A 16,819-nucleotide genomic window follows, 5' to 3' on the forward strand; every position below is an offset into this window, starting at 1 on the left:
GTTTGCATAAGCAGTCTGAGTGTGCCACGTAAGGGTTAGCTTTGCCCAACTAGTTATAATAGTGCCAACCACCTACTTCTCTAGCTTGTTCAAAGCAAAAATAAATTCACATTGTCATATTCGCCTGCAAAGGTTAAAACTGCGTGGCTAGGTTTCATTTCAGATGCAGAGGTGCCAAGCAGGACAGCAGAAAAGAGGGAAATTGCACAAAATTATAAGCATAGGGCTGGATTGAATGCACCCTGTTGCGGCGAGAAGCACATTGGCCAGCACCACTTCATTGTGACACAGCATTGGGTAGGTGATACGCAACCACCAATGGTAAGCTGTCAGTTAGGCTCATTAATAAGCCAGCTGACCCCTATTATCCCCGAGCTCACTGTAGTTTTCTCCTGTTTCAAAGATTAAATAGAAGCTGTGCAGCCTTTCTGCCCCTTCAGAAAACTGCCCAGCAAACCCTGTTGGTGGTGTTGGGGAGTGGGTTGCAGGCGTAGGCCCCTTGTTGTTTCAGGACAACCTTGACTTTTCGAGGCTGTCACTGCCCAACGCTTGTGCTGGCAATGGCTGGATGAGAGGCCACCAGTTCCTGAATCAACAGCATCTCTCTAGAGACTGGATATCTCCATCCTGAGTGTGGGAAAGACCAATGATGACGGAGTAAGTGAAAGGAACTTGATGTTACTAGTCATCTTGCATGGAAGCAATGGGAGTTCCCACTATTTCTCTAAATGATGGACCAGTCCTCATTCAGCCTGACAGTATTCCACCGTAGAAATGTAAAAACATAGAAAATAGGTACAGAAATAGGCCAATCGGCCCTTCGAGCCTGCAAGAACTTTTAATATGATCATGGCTGATCATGCAATCTCAGTTTCCCATTTCCGCCCCCACCCCATATCCCTTGATCTCATTAGCCACAGGGGCCACATCCAGCACCCTCTTGAATATATTTAATGAACTGGCCCCAACAGTTTCCAGTGAGAGAGAATTCCATAGGTTCTCAATTCTCTGTTTGAAGAAATTCTTTCTCATCTCAGTACTGAATGGTTTACCCTTTATTCTTAGACTGTGACCACTGGTTCTGGATGTCCCCAACATAGTGAACATTCTTCCTGCATCTATCCTGTCCAGCCCCATCTGATTTTGTATGTTTCTATGAGATCCCCCCTCATTCTTCTAAATTCCAGCAAATGCAAGCCCAGTCAATCCAGTCTTTCCTCATATGTCATAAGGAAAGGAGTGGGGATACTTTCTGATGACTGCACAATGTACAGCATATTTTTTCACCTCCTCAGACCCTGAAGCAGTCCATGCTCAGGTACAGCAAGACCTGGACATGTGGTAAGTAACATGTGCACTACACAAATGCCAGGCACTGACCAACTCCAAGAAGAGACAGTAGAGTCATATAGCACAGAAAATGGCCCTTTGGCCCATCAAGTCTGCAGTGGTCAAAAACAACCACCCAACTAGTCTAGTCCCATTCTCCAGCACTTCGCCTCTTGGCATCGTAAGAATGTATCTTAATACTTCCTCAATATTATAAGGATTTCTGCCTCTACCGCCCATACAGGCAGTGAGTTTCAAATTCCTTCCACTCTCTGAATGAATTTTCTTTCCACACATCGCTTCTAAGCCTCCTGCCTGTTACCTTAAAACCAGGTCCCCAGTCATTGATCCGTCACCAAAGTAACCACTCTTAACATTCAATGGCATTACTATCACTGAATGGCCAACCATCTAACACTGAGATTAAACAGAAACTGAACTTGACTAGCCATATAAAAATTGTGGCTACAATAGCAGGTCAAAGGGTCGGAAGGAATCCTGCCGTGTGTAACTCCCCGTCTGACTCCCCAAAGTCTGTCCACAAGGCAGAGATCAGGAGTGTGATGGGACACTCCCCATTTACTTGATTGACTGCAGCTCCAACAACAAGAGATTTGATACCATCCAGGACGTAACCACTCAATTGGCACCAAATGCTCAAACATTCACTCCACCCGCCACCCAGCGCACAGTGACAGCAGTGCACACATTCTCCACAATGCATTGCAGAATTTTATCAAAGTTCCTTCAACATCTTCCATGCCCACAATTACTACCATCTGGAAGAACAAAACAGCAGATATGACCACCTGCAAGTTGCTCTCCCAGTTGCTCAGCATCCTGATTTGGACGTAAATCAATGTTTTCAGTGTCACTGGGTGAAAATTCTGTAATTTTCTGTCTAACAGCAATGTGAATGGATCAACTACAAATCAACTGCAGCGATTCAAAAAGGCAGTGCAAGCACGGGCGATAAATGTTGGCTCAACTAGTGAACCCCTCATCTCATGAATGAATAATTTAAAAATAACTTAGCTGGGGTATAGTTCTTACTGAATTTGAAAAATGCAAATGATCCTCAGATCCTGTAGTCTTTTAATAAACAATGAAATATTGTGCATGGATGATCTATCTGCTTTTTTTTAAATCACAGTTAAAGATTTAGATAACGTTCCTTTAACTGCTGCATGCTGTAGCTATGTGTAGGGCTGTGAAATATGTTGTTGACTAATTTCTGAGCATGCCTTTTCTTCCAGGTAATTAATGCAACATTGACCCTGGCTGCTCGGCCCCAGAGTAAAGTTGCTCAAGATAACATGGATGTCTTCAAAGACCAATGGGAGAAGCAAGTACGAGTTTTGACAGAGGCTGTCGATGACATCACTTCAGTTGATGATTTCCTGGCTGTGTCAGGTATGAACACATGCAATTGAACTAAAGATTCCAAAATAGCTCTGATAGCTAAATCCACATTCAAGATATTAAGCAATCTAGCTTTGTTCCAATTTTGCGATGAAATTGTCACTCAATTGCAACATTTTGCATTTGTAATTCCAAGTTCCTCTCCCAGCAATACATCATTCTGACTAGAAATATGTTGCCCTTCGTTTCTCGGCACAAAGTCAAAATCCTGGAACTGCACCTCTGATAGCACCTTGGATGTAATTACGCCACATGATTTGCGGCGATTCAATTGGGCATCAATTAGGGAAAGGTAATAAATGCTGGTTGGTCCTACCAACGACGTGACATTCCACTCAAGTGCCTTTGAAATAGTGAAACAACACAGAATGCTTTACAGGTGCAAATGCCAAATTAATGCCAATTTAAAAACATACAAACAGACCTCAGCCATTTAGACTCCCGAATCAATTCCACTATTGAATGAGATCACATTAAATCTGTGACGTAATTCCATATTTCCACATTTTTCCAATAACACAATATTTCTGGTGAGCAAAAACAAAACAAAGGCCTTGCAGGGCCTTGAGCAATGTGGGTGATGGCAACATTCATGGCAGAATTTGCAACAATGTGAGCATCTTTATGCTTTTGTCAAGTGGTGAGATGAATTTCTTGCTTGGCAAGCTGAGCGGGATTATTACTTGTTAAACATCATATAAATTACCCAACTTGCTTCCTACTATGGCAAACACACTAAACAATCTGGACTTCAAAAAGTCTGGGAATGGAAGCCTGACTGGCTGCTTGGTGACTCCACCTCACCACTGGCTGTAGGGAACCTCCATGTTGCTCAGCATTAAACAGCACATCAAGGCTCGATCCACAGATTTAGTCACAGATATCTCTCGTCCACTGATATTGACATCTGAGTTTTGGCAATCCCTTACATCCATCATGGCACCTCCAATCCACATAGAGCCTCCTAAGGAAGCACCGACCTGCATGGTAGTGTGCGTCACAACTAGCATTGCAAGACTACTGCAAGGGCACTTTCTGCATAGAGTCAAGCTCCCAGGTCATGGATGAAGCTGCATCTCAGGGCTGGTTACTTACTCGCTCATTCACTTAGCACCTACCTGTGTATTCACAGCATTCATGCTTTGCCCAGATTCAACTGAGTGGAAGGGTAAGCTGTGAGGAGAATACAGAGATATTGCAGCGTGATTTGGACAGGCTGAGTGAGTACGCAAACACATGGCAGATGCAGTATAACATGATAGATGTGAACAAAAATTGGAAGTTAGACCATTACCTGAATGACTACAAATTGAGAGCGGGGAATATGCAATGAGACCTGGATGTCCTCTTTCGCCAGCCTCTGAAATTAAGCAGCAGGTGCTATGGGTAGGAAGGAAGACAACTGTACATTTAGCCTTCTTAACAAGAGGATTAGAGTAGTTAGTTCTGATATGACATGATAGTCCCCTTCTCATGCAATCTCGCACTATCAGAAAATCACACAATATCTGCACCATTTTAACCAATGGGAACGGGAATTGCGTCATAGCCAGTAGTGGTAGGGAAAGTTCTCGTTCTGCAGACAGCAGTCAAAATTCTTCAGTAACATTAAAGCCAATTTGCGTTGAAGAAACACGTGTTATAGCAGAACCGACTGTATAGGAACGAGGATACCTTGTGTCTTTAATACAGAATGCTGGTGAGGCCACACCTGTAATATTGTATGCAGTTTTGGCTCGAAAAGAATAGGGATGTTGGAGGATGATGGGTGTGTTCATATTCTAAATGCCTGAACTGTATATCCTTTGATGATCATGAAGTTATGCATCATGTTAGACAGTTACATGTGGGGGTAGATTGAGACACAGCAACCAGATGTAAGGCAGAAACAGCGCTATTTATAAAAATGTGCCAAAATATTACACGATAATTTGTTACTCATGACGCAAGAGTGCTCTCAATGTGTTTTCTTCTGCTGTTCCTTACAGTGTTCCCGGGTTCTACATTTGGGGTGGAGGGAGCCTGCTCATTAGTGGGCCCGTTGGATTTGGAGAAGGTTAGCCGCATGATGCAGGGGTCGTTTATCTCTGGACAGTCCAGACATTCTGAGGGTCTTCTTATCAAAGACAAGTGGATCCACCTCAGATTGAACTTCAAAGGGTCTGTTGGAGTTAGGGTCAATGTGAGAGTGTGTGATGGATGTGGCTCCATTCTGGTAGAGAAGAAAAGGCCGTTAATTTTCTTATGGCACTGCTGATCATTCACCTACATTATCGAGGCAGTGCTGACGAATTTTTCTGTCATTCTGTTTTCGTTGAGAAGAGAATAACTCTCTCCCTTGCACCACCAGTTTTGTAAGGCTTCCGGGTTCTTGTTGGATAAGTGTAGTGCCACCTACCCCTTCTCTGACTTCTTCAGAGAACCTCCTTTCTTAAGCGGGGCATACTTGGAATGCAAATGCCTTTTAAATATAGTGAAGGAGCCACGGATGCTGGTCTTTAGGTGGATATGTGGTGAGTTATTTTGTTGGAAACTTGGGACTAGAAGTAGACATGAAGGACACCCTGTGATGGGATAGGTATTTAATGAAGTGTGTTTTGTAATATACAGTGAAAAATCTCACTGGGCCTTGTGATGAGAATCTCCAAAAAAAGTTGATACAATTTGCTCCTGGACAAAAAAAAAAGATTCTGCCTGTTTTTTTTTGTTTGTTTTACAATTAACATTTGGCCGAACATCAATTGCCATTTATGGAAGACAGTCTCAAATTTCTACCACTCTGCATAATGAAGGACCTCCTAATTGCACTCCTGAAAGGTTTAGCTCTAATTTTACAATTATGTCCCTAGTACCAGATTCCACATCCAGGAAAAATAAGTTCTTTCTAATCCAGATCACTTCTCCTTAATATCTCGAAAACTTCGATCAAATTACCCTGAACCTTTAAGGGGACGCCACTCTAAATGTTGTAATCTCTATCTCCTTTGGCCTTTGGACTTTAAGCTTCGTCTGAGTAAATTATGTTACACTGCTTTAAACGCCGATATATCTTTCCTAATTGTGTTTCCCAGGACTTCTCACACCGTCCAAATGTGCCTGATCTAGGACTTTGTATCACTGAAACATGAGTCTTCATCTCTTGTAGTCCTTTAGGTACGAAGCCAACATACCATCAGCATCTTTTGTTATTTCTTGTACACGTCCATGAAATGGTAAAGATCTACAGATCTCGATAAGCACTACCTAACCCTCCTCTTCGTGGACAGCACACCTTGGATGCCTATTCCCTTTCGAAAGTTATTATGGAATCTGGTTTAAGACAGGGATGAGAATCAGTTTTTTTTCGGTCACAGGGTCACAAGTGCGTGGAATCCTCTTTCAAAGATGCTGGAAGAGGCTGGATCTTTAATTTGTTCAAAATTGAGCTAGATAGGCTTTTGGTAAACACGTAGATTGAATATTTTGGGGGGACATACAGGAAAGTGGAGCTGAAGCTCACAAAAGGCCCTTGCTGCTCCTAAACCCTATGTTCCTATGGTTCAATTCCTCAATAACCAGCACATTCATGATCATAAATGGGTTAAATTTAATTTTTTTTCAGAGTTCATTCATGGGATGAGGGCATTGCTGGCTAGGCAGCATATATTGCCCATCCCAAATTGCTCAGAGGACAATTAAGAGTCAACAACATTGCTGTGGGTCTGGAGTCACATGTCAATCAGACCAGGTAAGGATGCTGGTTTCCTTCCCAAAAGGACATTAGTGAACCAGGTGCGTTTTTCCTGACAATCAACAAGGGATTCATGGTCATCATTAGACAGTTAATTCCAGATATTTATTTAATTCTAATTTCACCATCTGCTGTGGTGGTATTTGAACCCGGGTCCCCAGAACATTATCTGGATTACTGGGTTAATTGTCCAACAATTATACCACCAGGCCGTTGCCTCCCCATGCTATAGTTGTTTGCTGTATTTCAGCCTCCATAAATACACTATGTGAAACAGTGGTGACGAAAAGCATTTTCTAAAATGAAGTGTTACTACGTTCAACTAGCCAGAAATACTTCCAAGAATACCAGCCAATCAACAGTTAATGCACTTTTCTGAAATTCCAGCTAGTGGAATTTTTGCCAGTTTGAAATAAATGGGTTACTGCATGCTAAAAATAATGGAATGAAGCTGCTCAGAAAGAAACATTAATTCTTTATCGTTCAGCATGTCGTGGCATGATTTCAGGGCCATTGTCATTGCTTATTCCAGCTGATGATTGAACTCTGTCTATTATTCTGAAATGCCCAGGTAAAATGAGCCTGAAAATGCATTTTCTAACATTAAGTAATTAGTTTACTGCATATTTATGAATTTAATGCAAACCCATTAAGACCGTCATTGCAAACATAACTGAACTGGGCCAGCCGTATAAACATTGTGGCTACAAAAACAGGTCAGAGGCCGGGAATTCTGAAGCAAGAAATTCATCTCCTGACTCTTTAAAGTCTGCCTGCCATCTCCAAAGTGCAAGTCAGGATTGTGATGGAATACTCTCCAGTTGCCTGGATGCGTGCAGTTTCAATAACTCTCAAGAAGCTTGACAGCGTCCAGGACAAAGCAATCAGTTTGATTGGCAATGCGTTCACCAACTTAAACATTCAATCCATCCACCATTGACTTACATTCTCTGCCATCTACAAGGTGACCGGCCTCCTTTGTGATGAATGTATTGGCGGAATAACGGGGGCCAAAAAAAACTCACAAGCCTACTAAACATATTTATATATTTTTTGTCCCTGTTGCTAAATATCTTCATGCTTTCAGTCCCCCCTGCAGGTTTATAACTCTTCTTGTTGTTGAGAAGTGGGGTTAACCTCAGACATGTACATGTTGTGGTGATATAACAATCCGATTCACAACATAGATAGACAGGTCCGGAAGATAGCAGAACCTCTCACCGCATGTGAATGTTTATTGTATGTGTATATTTAGCTGTAAATAAAGAGCTCTCACAGAGAAGATGGTGGACTTGAGCAGCATACTTTTGGGAAAGCAAGTTGACCCAAAACCTTAGGCATCTGAAAACACTGCCACAAAAGACCTGAAGCCTCTTATTCCGTCTTCTTTAAAATTCCCAGTTTCTTTCCGCATATCTTTTGTAGCTGTGTCTTAAGTTACCTGGCCTTAGCTCTGAAATTTCCTCCTCTAGATAGCCCTGCCTCTCCAACAGTGTCTTTTTAAGGCACTCTTTAAAACCCATCCTTTTACTCATCTGTCCTCATATTTAATCCTCTGGCATAGCAGCATATTTTGTTTGGTAATTGCCTCTGTGATGTTTTGTAATGTTAAAAACACAGCAACAATTTATGTTTTTGAGACTCAATCTCCTCTTAAAATCAAACACCTAATTTCTTCAACAGCAGTCCTGAGGAAGGGTCACTGGACCCGAAACCTTAATCATTGTTTTTCCTCACAGATGCTGCCAGATCTGCTGAGCTTTTCAAGCAACTTTGTTTTTGTTCCTGATTTACAGCATCTGCAGATCGTTCGGTTTTCTTTACCTAATTTCTTCAATCTCTCTCTTCCAACTCTATAGAAAACCACATATTGGAGGATGTGAACAAGTGTGTGATAGCACTGCAGGAAGGTGATGTGGACACACTTGATAGAACTGCTGGGGCAATCCGAGGACGAGCAGCAAGAGTTATCCACATCATCAGTGCTGAGATGGAGAATTATGAGCCTGGTGTATACACTGAAAAAGTAATGGAGTCCACAAAGTTACTCTCAGAGACTGGTAAGAAAAGAATGTAGCCATTTATATGTTTATATATTAGTTAGAAGCACAGGAGGAGTGCACCTTGAATTTATCACACCATTTAATGAACAATCTGTGACTCAAATCCATATACTTGCTTTTACCTTATATCCCCTAATATCTCTGGCTAACAATATCTGTTAAATTCAATCCAACACCTATATTTCTAAAATTCATGCATGATTCACAGTCACACAAGGTTATTTTCACTGGCTCCCTGCTTTAAAATTAATCTTCAGGGCAGGATGATTTCATCAAAGAGTCTCAGTTGCTTTCTTCAAAGATGGACTTTTTTTATTGGTGGAATGCTTTACCTTCCGAGGCTAATCATGTCGTGATAAAGTGTTGGTAATGAGGTGCAAAGGGGAATTAATTACCCTCTTTCATCACCTATTCGCATGTGCCAAAGGACAGTGGAAGTTGTCTCTGATGCTATCACGCTGTGTCTGGTAGCGATAGTAGGCCGTGATGACAGAAACAGCAAAGGGGCCCAGGAGAGTGGAGCACTTAGTTTGAGAGGTTAGGGACTGGCCTCAGATGCTTCAAAACTTAAATTGGGCAGGGGATCGAGCTGGGTGTGCCATGTGAAGCTATACATTTTACAGGCTCAAAATTCACAACATTAAAATTTCACCTTTGCATCTATATGGCTCCTTTCACTACCTGAGGACTTCCTAAAGTTTGTTACAATGTGTAATTACCAATGTCAAATTGGAAGCAGGACAGTCAATCTGTACATTATAAGCTCCCACTTAAAAAAATGATACAGCATGTGTCCTTTTGAAAGTGGTTAAGATCTGTGATTGCAAAGTCTTCAGTATCTCTGAGTTGCAGGAGTGTATGGCAATTATCCCCAGGATAGTGTACTCAAAAATCACAGAACAGCATATCTCAAGTCTATTGAACTGTAAGCCCAAAAACCATTGGAATGTATACTCAAAAAACACCAAATATTAAATCTATAAACGACAGGAGTGTATACCGAGAAGACACAAGAGTGTATACTCCGAAAATGTGTACTCATACACCACAGGAGTTGAAGCTTTTCAATAGCCCACAAGACTAGAAACAACATGAGCATATACTCATAAATCACAAAACTAGACAGCCAGAGAGCATTTGGAAATATATCTCCATTTCTTTTATACTGTTAGGACAAAATCCTGGAAATCCCTCCCCTCCAGCACATGGACTGCAGCGGTTCAGAAAGGCAGCTCACCATCACCTTCTCAAGGGCAATTAGGGATAAACAATAAATGCCGGACCAGCCAACAATCCCATTGTGCAGAAAAATATAAGCCTGGTTCAGCTAAGCTATGGGTTAACATGGTCCAACAGTCGGACATTAATGTCAACATGAAATGGTTGGATTCTCTTTCAGTGATGATGCTGAATTGTGAGTGTATCTTGGCACAATTAGATTTGCAGTTACCAAGTAATTTAGGATAATGTTACGTCACAAAGAGTACCGCTGTTCAAATAAGTAGTTGATGCAAACAGCACAGATACTTTGAAAGGCAAGCTAGATATACAAAGAGTAGAAATAAATAAGTGATGTGCTGATAGTTGTGATGGGGGAAGGTTTAGTTGATTAGAACCATCAGCATAAATCTAATAAGCCTGTTTCTATACTGTGCATTCTATATAAGATGGCATTTTGGCACTCAATCTGAAGCACAAAGGTACTTGGGATTCCTAGTTCAGGATTCTCCTAAGGTTAACACATGAGTTCAGTTGAAAGTCGAGGGCAAATGCAATGGGAGCATTCATTTTAAAAAGGGCGATAATACAAGAGCAGCCATGTGCTGTTGAGGCTGGACAAGGCTCTGATCAGACCACATTAGGAATATTGTGAGCAGTTTTAGGTCCCATATATAAGGAAGCATGTGCTGGCGTTAGATGGGTCCCAGAGGGAGTTGACAAGAGTAATCCCAGGGATGAAGAGTTTGGTGTCTAAGAAATGGTTGAGGACTGTACTCAATGGAGTTTAAAAGGATGAGGTGGAATTTCATTGAAACTTACAGAATACCGAGAAACCTGGATAAAGTGGACGTGGAGAAGACGTTTCCACAAGTAGAAAGACTGGGACCCAAGGACACAGCCTCCAAGTGGAGGGACAACTGTTTAAAAGTGAGATGAAGAGGAATTTCTTCGGCCAGAAGGTGGTTAATCTGTGGAACTCATTGCCAGAGAGAGCTGTGGAAGTCAAGTCATTGAGTGTAATTTAAGACAGGAAAAGGTGGGTTCTTGATTAGTAAGGGGATACAGGGTTATGGGGAGAAGGCAGGAGAATTGGGTTGAGAAACATATCAGCCATGATCAAATAGTGGAACATATACACTGTGCTGAATTTCCCAATTCTGCTCCAATGTCTTATGGTAATATTCGCCACACAATACCATATTATGAAACAGCTGTACTGCATCACTACCTTATGACAGAATGGCTGTAGCATGCAGAGAGATGAGTGACCTGGCATCTGGTGCAGGGCAGACCCTCATTAAATTCATGCCAACTTGGACCTAACTCTGGAGACCATAAGGGAGATGTGTGAGAACCCCTTTCCAGAGGTGGTAGAAAACTGGAGGTGAAGATTGGACACAACCTGAACTGAGAGTATCATGACTGCGAACAGAAAAGCAAATGCAGAGCAAGGTCTTCCTGTGGTCTCTGGCACCTAGACTTTGAGGAAATGGAAAACAATTTTGTTGATGGCCATATGGTACCTGAGGAGAACCAGAGGTGGGCATGAAACCATAAGTCCTCTGTGTCTGCAGGATCTTCTCTGTCATTAATTGAATGTGCTATGCAGATCTGGCAAAGTGAGGGGTAGATCATGCCTCACAAATCTCATTGAATTGTTTGAAGAGGTGATCAAACATGTGGATGAAGATAGAGCAGTGGATATGGTTTACATGGATTTAAGTAAAGCATTTGATAAGGCTCCCCATGGTAACCTCATGCAGAAAGTGAGGATGCATGGGAATAGGGGGAAGTGTGCAGACTGGATTCAGAATTGGCTGACCCTTAGAAGACAAAGGGTGGTAGTGAATGGAAAATATTCAACATGGTGCTCAGTTAAAAGTGGTGTACCACAAGGATCAGTTCTAGGTCCTCTTCTATTTGTGAATTTTGTAAATTATTTGGATGAGGAGTAGAAGGGTGGATTATTAAATTCGCAAATGAAACAAAGGTGGTTTGAGTTGTGGATAGTGCAGAGGGCTATTCTGGGTTACAAAGGGACACTAATGGGATGCAGAGCTGGGCTGAGAAGTGGCAGTTGGAGTTTAACCCTAAAAAGTGTGAGGTGATTCATTTTGGAAGGACAAATTTGAAAGCAGAATACAGGGTTAACGGAAAGATTCTTGGCAGTGTGGAGAGGGATCTTGGGGTTCATGTCCACAGTTCCCTGAAAGCTTCCATCTAGGTGGATAGAGTTGTTAAGAAGGTGTTTGGTGTGTTAGCTTTCATTAATAGAGGGATTGAGTTCAAGAGCCATGAAGTTATGCTCCAGCTATACAAAACCCTGGTTTGGCCATGTCTGGAGTATTGTGTCCAGTTCTGGTCACCTCATTACAGGAAAGATGTGGAAGTGTTGTAAAAAGTCCCGAGGAGATTTACCAGGATGTTGCCTGGAATGGAGGGAAGGTCTTATGAGGAAAGGTTGAGAGAGTTGCGGTTTTTCTCTTCAGAACGACGAAGGATGAGAGGTGACTTGATCAAGGTGTACAAAATGATCAGAGGCATAGATAGCGTAGACAGCCAGAGACTTTTTCCTAGGGTGGAGGTAGCTATTACAAGGGGGCATAGTTTTAAAGTGAGATATAGGGGAGATGTCAGAGGTAGGTTCTTTACTCAGAGAGTGATGGGGCCTGGAATGCATTGCCGGAGAAGGTAGTGGAGTCGGCCTCATTAGGGGCATTTAAGTGGCTATTAGATAGGCATATGGATGATAGTATAAGGTAGGAGTAGAGGTTAGATAGACCTCAGGTTTAGGGTAAAAGTTGGGCACAACATCGTTGGTCAAAGGTGCTATGTTCTATGTTCTAAAGTATCAGTGACCAGTGAAATATAATGGCATACAACATTTCCAAAACTACACAGGGTCCACAGCAAATCCTTGGAGGCAAAGATATTGAAAACCACAGTATTTATGAGGCCTGCTGGCAGCGCAGCACAAACAGCGCTGTGAGAAGTAAGATGTGATGTCTTCAGGCCAAAGATGTCAGTAACCAACTGCCTAGAGAGTTGTGGCCTTCTGCAGAGCAGCTGCATGGGTATTAGCAGGCAGCTGTCTGGTGGCAGAGAATAAGTGTTCAGGGTTTAGCCTCTGCTGATTTCTTGCCCTGTTTGGCCATCTGGATATCGGGTGTTCTGCCTGCCAGAGTATTCGAAGACAGCAGATAGCTACCCAATTGTCCTCAGCAGCTTTGGCTCCTCCTCTTCTGCCTCCAGACAGGGAGTTGAGTTATCCCATTCAAAGTACGGGCAAAAGTGGTCACTCTACATGCCACCTGTGCAATGCCAAAGGTATTGTCTTACTAAATACTCAAACTCCTTTACCCTACTGACCCCTACATCAGATCACAATGATTACCTATTGCATCCATTTTTGGCTGGTCGCTTGCCTGCCTTCAGTTAGTGAGCTTCTGAAGGCAAGGGTAGCCCGCTCACATCCTTAATGTTCAAGGTCAGCCTTTGACAAGCTTTTAACAAACTTCTTTAAATTGGTTTGATTGGTCTCAATTAGAGGAGAGATCGGCTCCTGTCCTGCCAACCCCCTCAACCCCTTCACTACCACTCAGGCAATTACTGTCAACATAGAGATCACCACATTCAAATTAGCAGAGTGTTGTGTAAGAAATTCATGACCCCGGAGCAACCTTGTGATGTTGTTACAGAGCTTCATATCGCTGACAGTTATGCTGCAGGATGGATGGAATTAGAACACACTACAAAACTGTACGCTAGAAACACTGAAAGAAACTAGACCAAGCTACAACATGATCATGAACTCACAAAGAAAATTGATGCGTCTTTACCTAATGTCACTCTAAAGCAGGGCCTAGCCTATCTATCATTTCTGAAGAAGGGTCCCAACCCGAAACCCTGCTCCTCTGAGGCTGCCTGGCCTGCTGTGTTCCTCCAGCTCCACACTGTGTTATCTCTACCTATCATTATGTTGCTTTGAAGCCTAAGCCTGAAGACAGCCCTTAACTTTGTCTTCACCCTTGACCACACTGTAAAGAGCCAAACTCTTGGAGTAATAGTAATCCACACATTTAAAAAAAAAACCATGCTCTGTTTCCAATTTCAGATGGCCCAGAAAATTTGGCTCCAATTGTCGCGAAATAGATAATTTTCTTTTCCCCCGCACTAACAAGTTTCACTGTAATGATGAGTGAAAAAAACGTTTACCATTGACTCCACTGCTGACTCAGAACTCAGCTGGCACAAGTGCTTATAATTAAGCCGTCTGGTTCCTGGTTAAGTAGCAGTCCCTAAGCAATGATGCCACACTTTAATCAGGTTTTTGATCTATATCATTAGCAGACATCAAAATGAAAAGGATAGCCAGTTATATCGCTGTTATTTATAATATGAAACAACAGTTCCTTATCCAACCCCAAAGGCAAGATTACAGGCATGTTGCTTGCTTTTCATTTATATTGCTTTAATAAGTCTCTTAAAACTACATGAACTTTCCTCCTGGTGGTTTAACAGTTAGGAATAAGGAGCTGTTCACAGCCTGCAAAATATGTTACAACATGAAGTGCAGAAGCTCGAAAGGAATTCTTTTCCCATTCGGATTGAATGGTCAAACAGCCTCAAAAATTCAGTCCCTAAAATGCAATGTGTATAACGAGTAGAAGATATTTCAATAACACCTTCCAAACCATGACTGCTACTATATGAATGAAGGGAACATGGGATCACAATCATCCTGGCTTAGAAGCTGGATCATCACTCTTTCATTATCTCCGGGAAAAACTGTTGCAACTCCCTACCTGACAGCACTATGACCAAGATAATAAAATGTGAGGCTGGATGAACACAGCAGGCCAAGCAGCATCTCAGGAGCACAAAAGCTGACGTTTCGGGCCTAGACCCTTCATCAGAGAGCTGATGATGATTTGATGCTGCTTGGCCTGCTGTGTTCATCCAGCCTCACATTTTATTATCTTGGAATCTCCAGCATCTGCAGTTCCCATTATCTCCAGCACTATGACCATCTCTGCGACAGATGGACAGCAATAATTTTACAAATGATATCAAAACAATTGAAAGTCGGGATGCATGATTTTGCATGGATCAGTACGGTAGCTACACCAGTGTTTTTTGCCCAGATCTAAGATTGGGAATATCACTGCAGCAAAGGAAGGAAAAAGTAGACTGATAATTTTCTGTAACACATGGAATGGATTTGTAGGAATTGACAGAACCAAGCGCCCGATTCCCTTTGGGAAAGACAAGACAGGAGGTTATCACCCACATCAACTATAAACACCATTAGATTTCATCAAGAGTCTTTCTTCACAAGGACAATTGGACAACGGAACAAGCTGTAAATGAGAATGGTCACAGCCATATGACTTGAGAGCTTCAAACCCCAGATTATTTCTATTTAAAAACTATCATTATCATGACTCCCATCTCAGCAGATAATAACTGCTACGCATAGATATGTTGACAGATTACAGATATTGCTTCACTGCCAACACAACCAAAGCAAAAGCTAAATTCTAGATAACACAATGTGGAGCTAGAGGAACACAGCAGACCAGGCAGCATCAGAGGAGCAGGAGAGCTGACATTTTGGATTGGGACTCTTCTTCAGAAAAGGTGGAGGAGTAAGGGTCCCAACCTGAAATGTCAGCTTTCCTGCTCCTCTGATGCTGCCTGGCCTGCTGTGTTCATTCAGCTCCACACTATGTTATTTCTGACTCCAGTATCAATCTTACTATCTCACTTAAATTCTGGATGATGGTATGTCCCACCTTTCAAGGGTAAGTTGGTCTTGTTAGGTACATCCATACTCCATGGATAGTTTAACAAAAAGGACAGTTAAGTACAATGGTTATTTAACTCTAGCAAGAAAATATTGAAGTATTTCAGTCTTTCAGCCTTCCGAAGCTCGATATTTTGGCTGATCCTATACTTCCAGTTTCAATGCGTGAATCTGTGCCACTCCCTTTGCACCATCAATTGTTACGCCTCCATATATGCAAATCTTCGACCGTCATCTGTCGTTGATGGAAGAACTTGCAACATGCGCACTTGGCTGCAATGTGAAAGTGGCATCAAAATGATTGCATAAAAATAGCTTCCAAGACGGCAGACACTTGCTTCAACCTTAATCACTGTGGGCAAAAACATATTTTTTAAGGTGCTCGGTGGGGTGCCAATCAAGTGGATAGTATTAAGCTTCTTGAATTGCAGCTGCACTTATCTCGGCAGGTGGAAAGTGTTTTATCACTTTTGCCTTGGTAGATGGTGGGCAAGCTGTGGAGAATCAGGAGGTGGGCCCCACGTGAAGCTAAGAAAATTCTTTGCAAGATTCATGAACACAACTGAGCAGATTAATGCATTGAATTACACCAACCTTTGAACGTTCAGCAATGGAACTGAGAGGTGCATATAAAATCATAAGAATTCTGAATCCACTAGGTTTGGGCTCAAGTATTTTAAAAATATGATTCTTTGTTACCTCAAGAATCCATCCTTATGTCAGTTGTCATGAATGTTACTTACCAATCATCAGCCCAAGTCAGGATATTGTCCAGTTCTTGCTTCAGTATTTGAAAAGTTGCAAATGGCGCCGGATACTGTGCCATCATCAGCAAACATCCCCACTGCTGATCTTTTGATGGAGATAAGGCCATTGATGAAGCAACTGAAGATGATTGGGCCCAGGACCTGACCCTGAGAAATTCCTGCAGAAACGCTGTAGAACTAAGAAGACTGACCTTACACAGCCACAACCATCTTCTTATGTGCCAGACGTGACTCCTGTTAATGTTGTGACTACAAAAGCCAGCCAGAGGCTGATATTCTACAGTACATAGCTCGCCTTCTGGTACATGACAGTCTTTCTTTCATCTGCAATGCCTGATTGCCTGAATGAATAGAACACCAACAATGCTCAAGTAGTTCACACTGAAGGAAGTGGTTGCATAATAATATCCTGTTTATTAGCTTAAGCGTTCATTTCCATCACCAACTTGTGTGTACAATTTACAAGATTTGCTGCAGTAAC

General features: G+C 42.1%; 1 protein-coding gene across 5 annotated transcripts in view; it reads left to right on the forward strand.

Annotated features, from left to right (window-relative positions):
- ctnna2 (catenin (cadherin-associated protein), alpha 2) overlaps positions 1–16,819 on the forward strand; it is a 1,331,223-nt gene that overhangs the window by 987,769 nt on the left and 326,635 nt on the right. For all 5 annotated transcript variants that reach the window (XM_059650313.1, XM_059650312.1, XM_059650318.1 and 2 more), the window contains exons 11-12: positions 2,586–2,742; positions 8,341–8,541. In XM_059650313.1, coding sequence (XP_059506296.1) covers positions 2,586–2,742; positions 8,341–8,541 — 358 coding nt within the window. The remainder of the gene's footprint in view (positions 1–2,585; positions 2,743–8,340; positions 8,542–16,819) is intronic.

The sequence above is a fragment of the Stegostoma tigrinum genome, chromosome 1, assembly GCF_030684315.1.
Source record: "Stegostoma tigrinum isolate sSteTig4 chromosome 1, sSteTig4.hap1, whole genome shotgun sequence".
Lineage (NCBI taxonomy): Eukaryota > Metazoa > Chordata > Chondrichthyes > Orectolobiformes > Stegostomatidae > Stegostoma > Stegostoma tigrinum.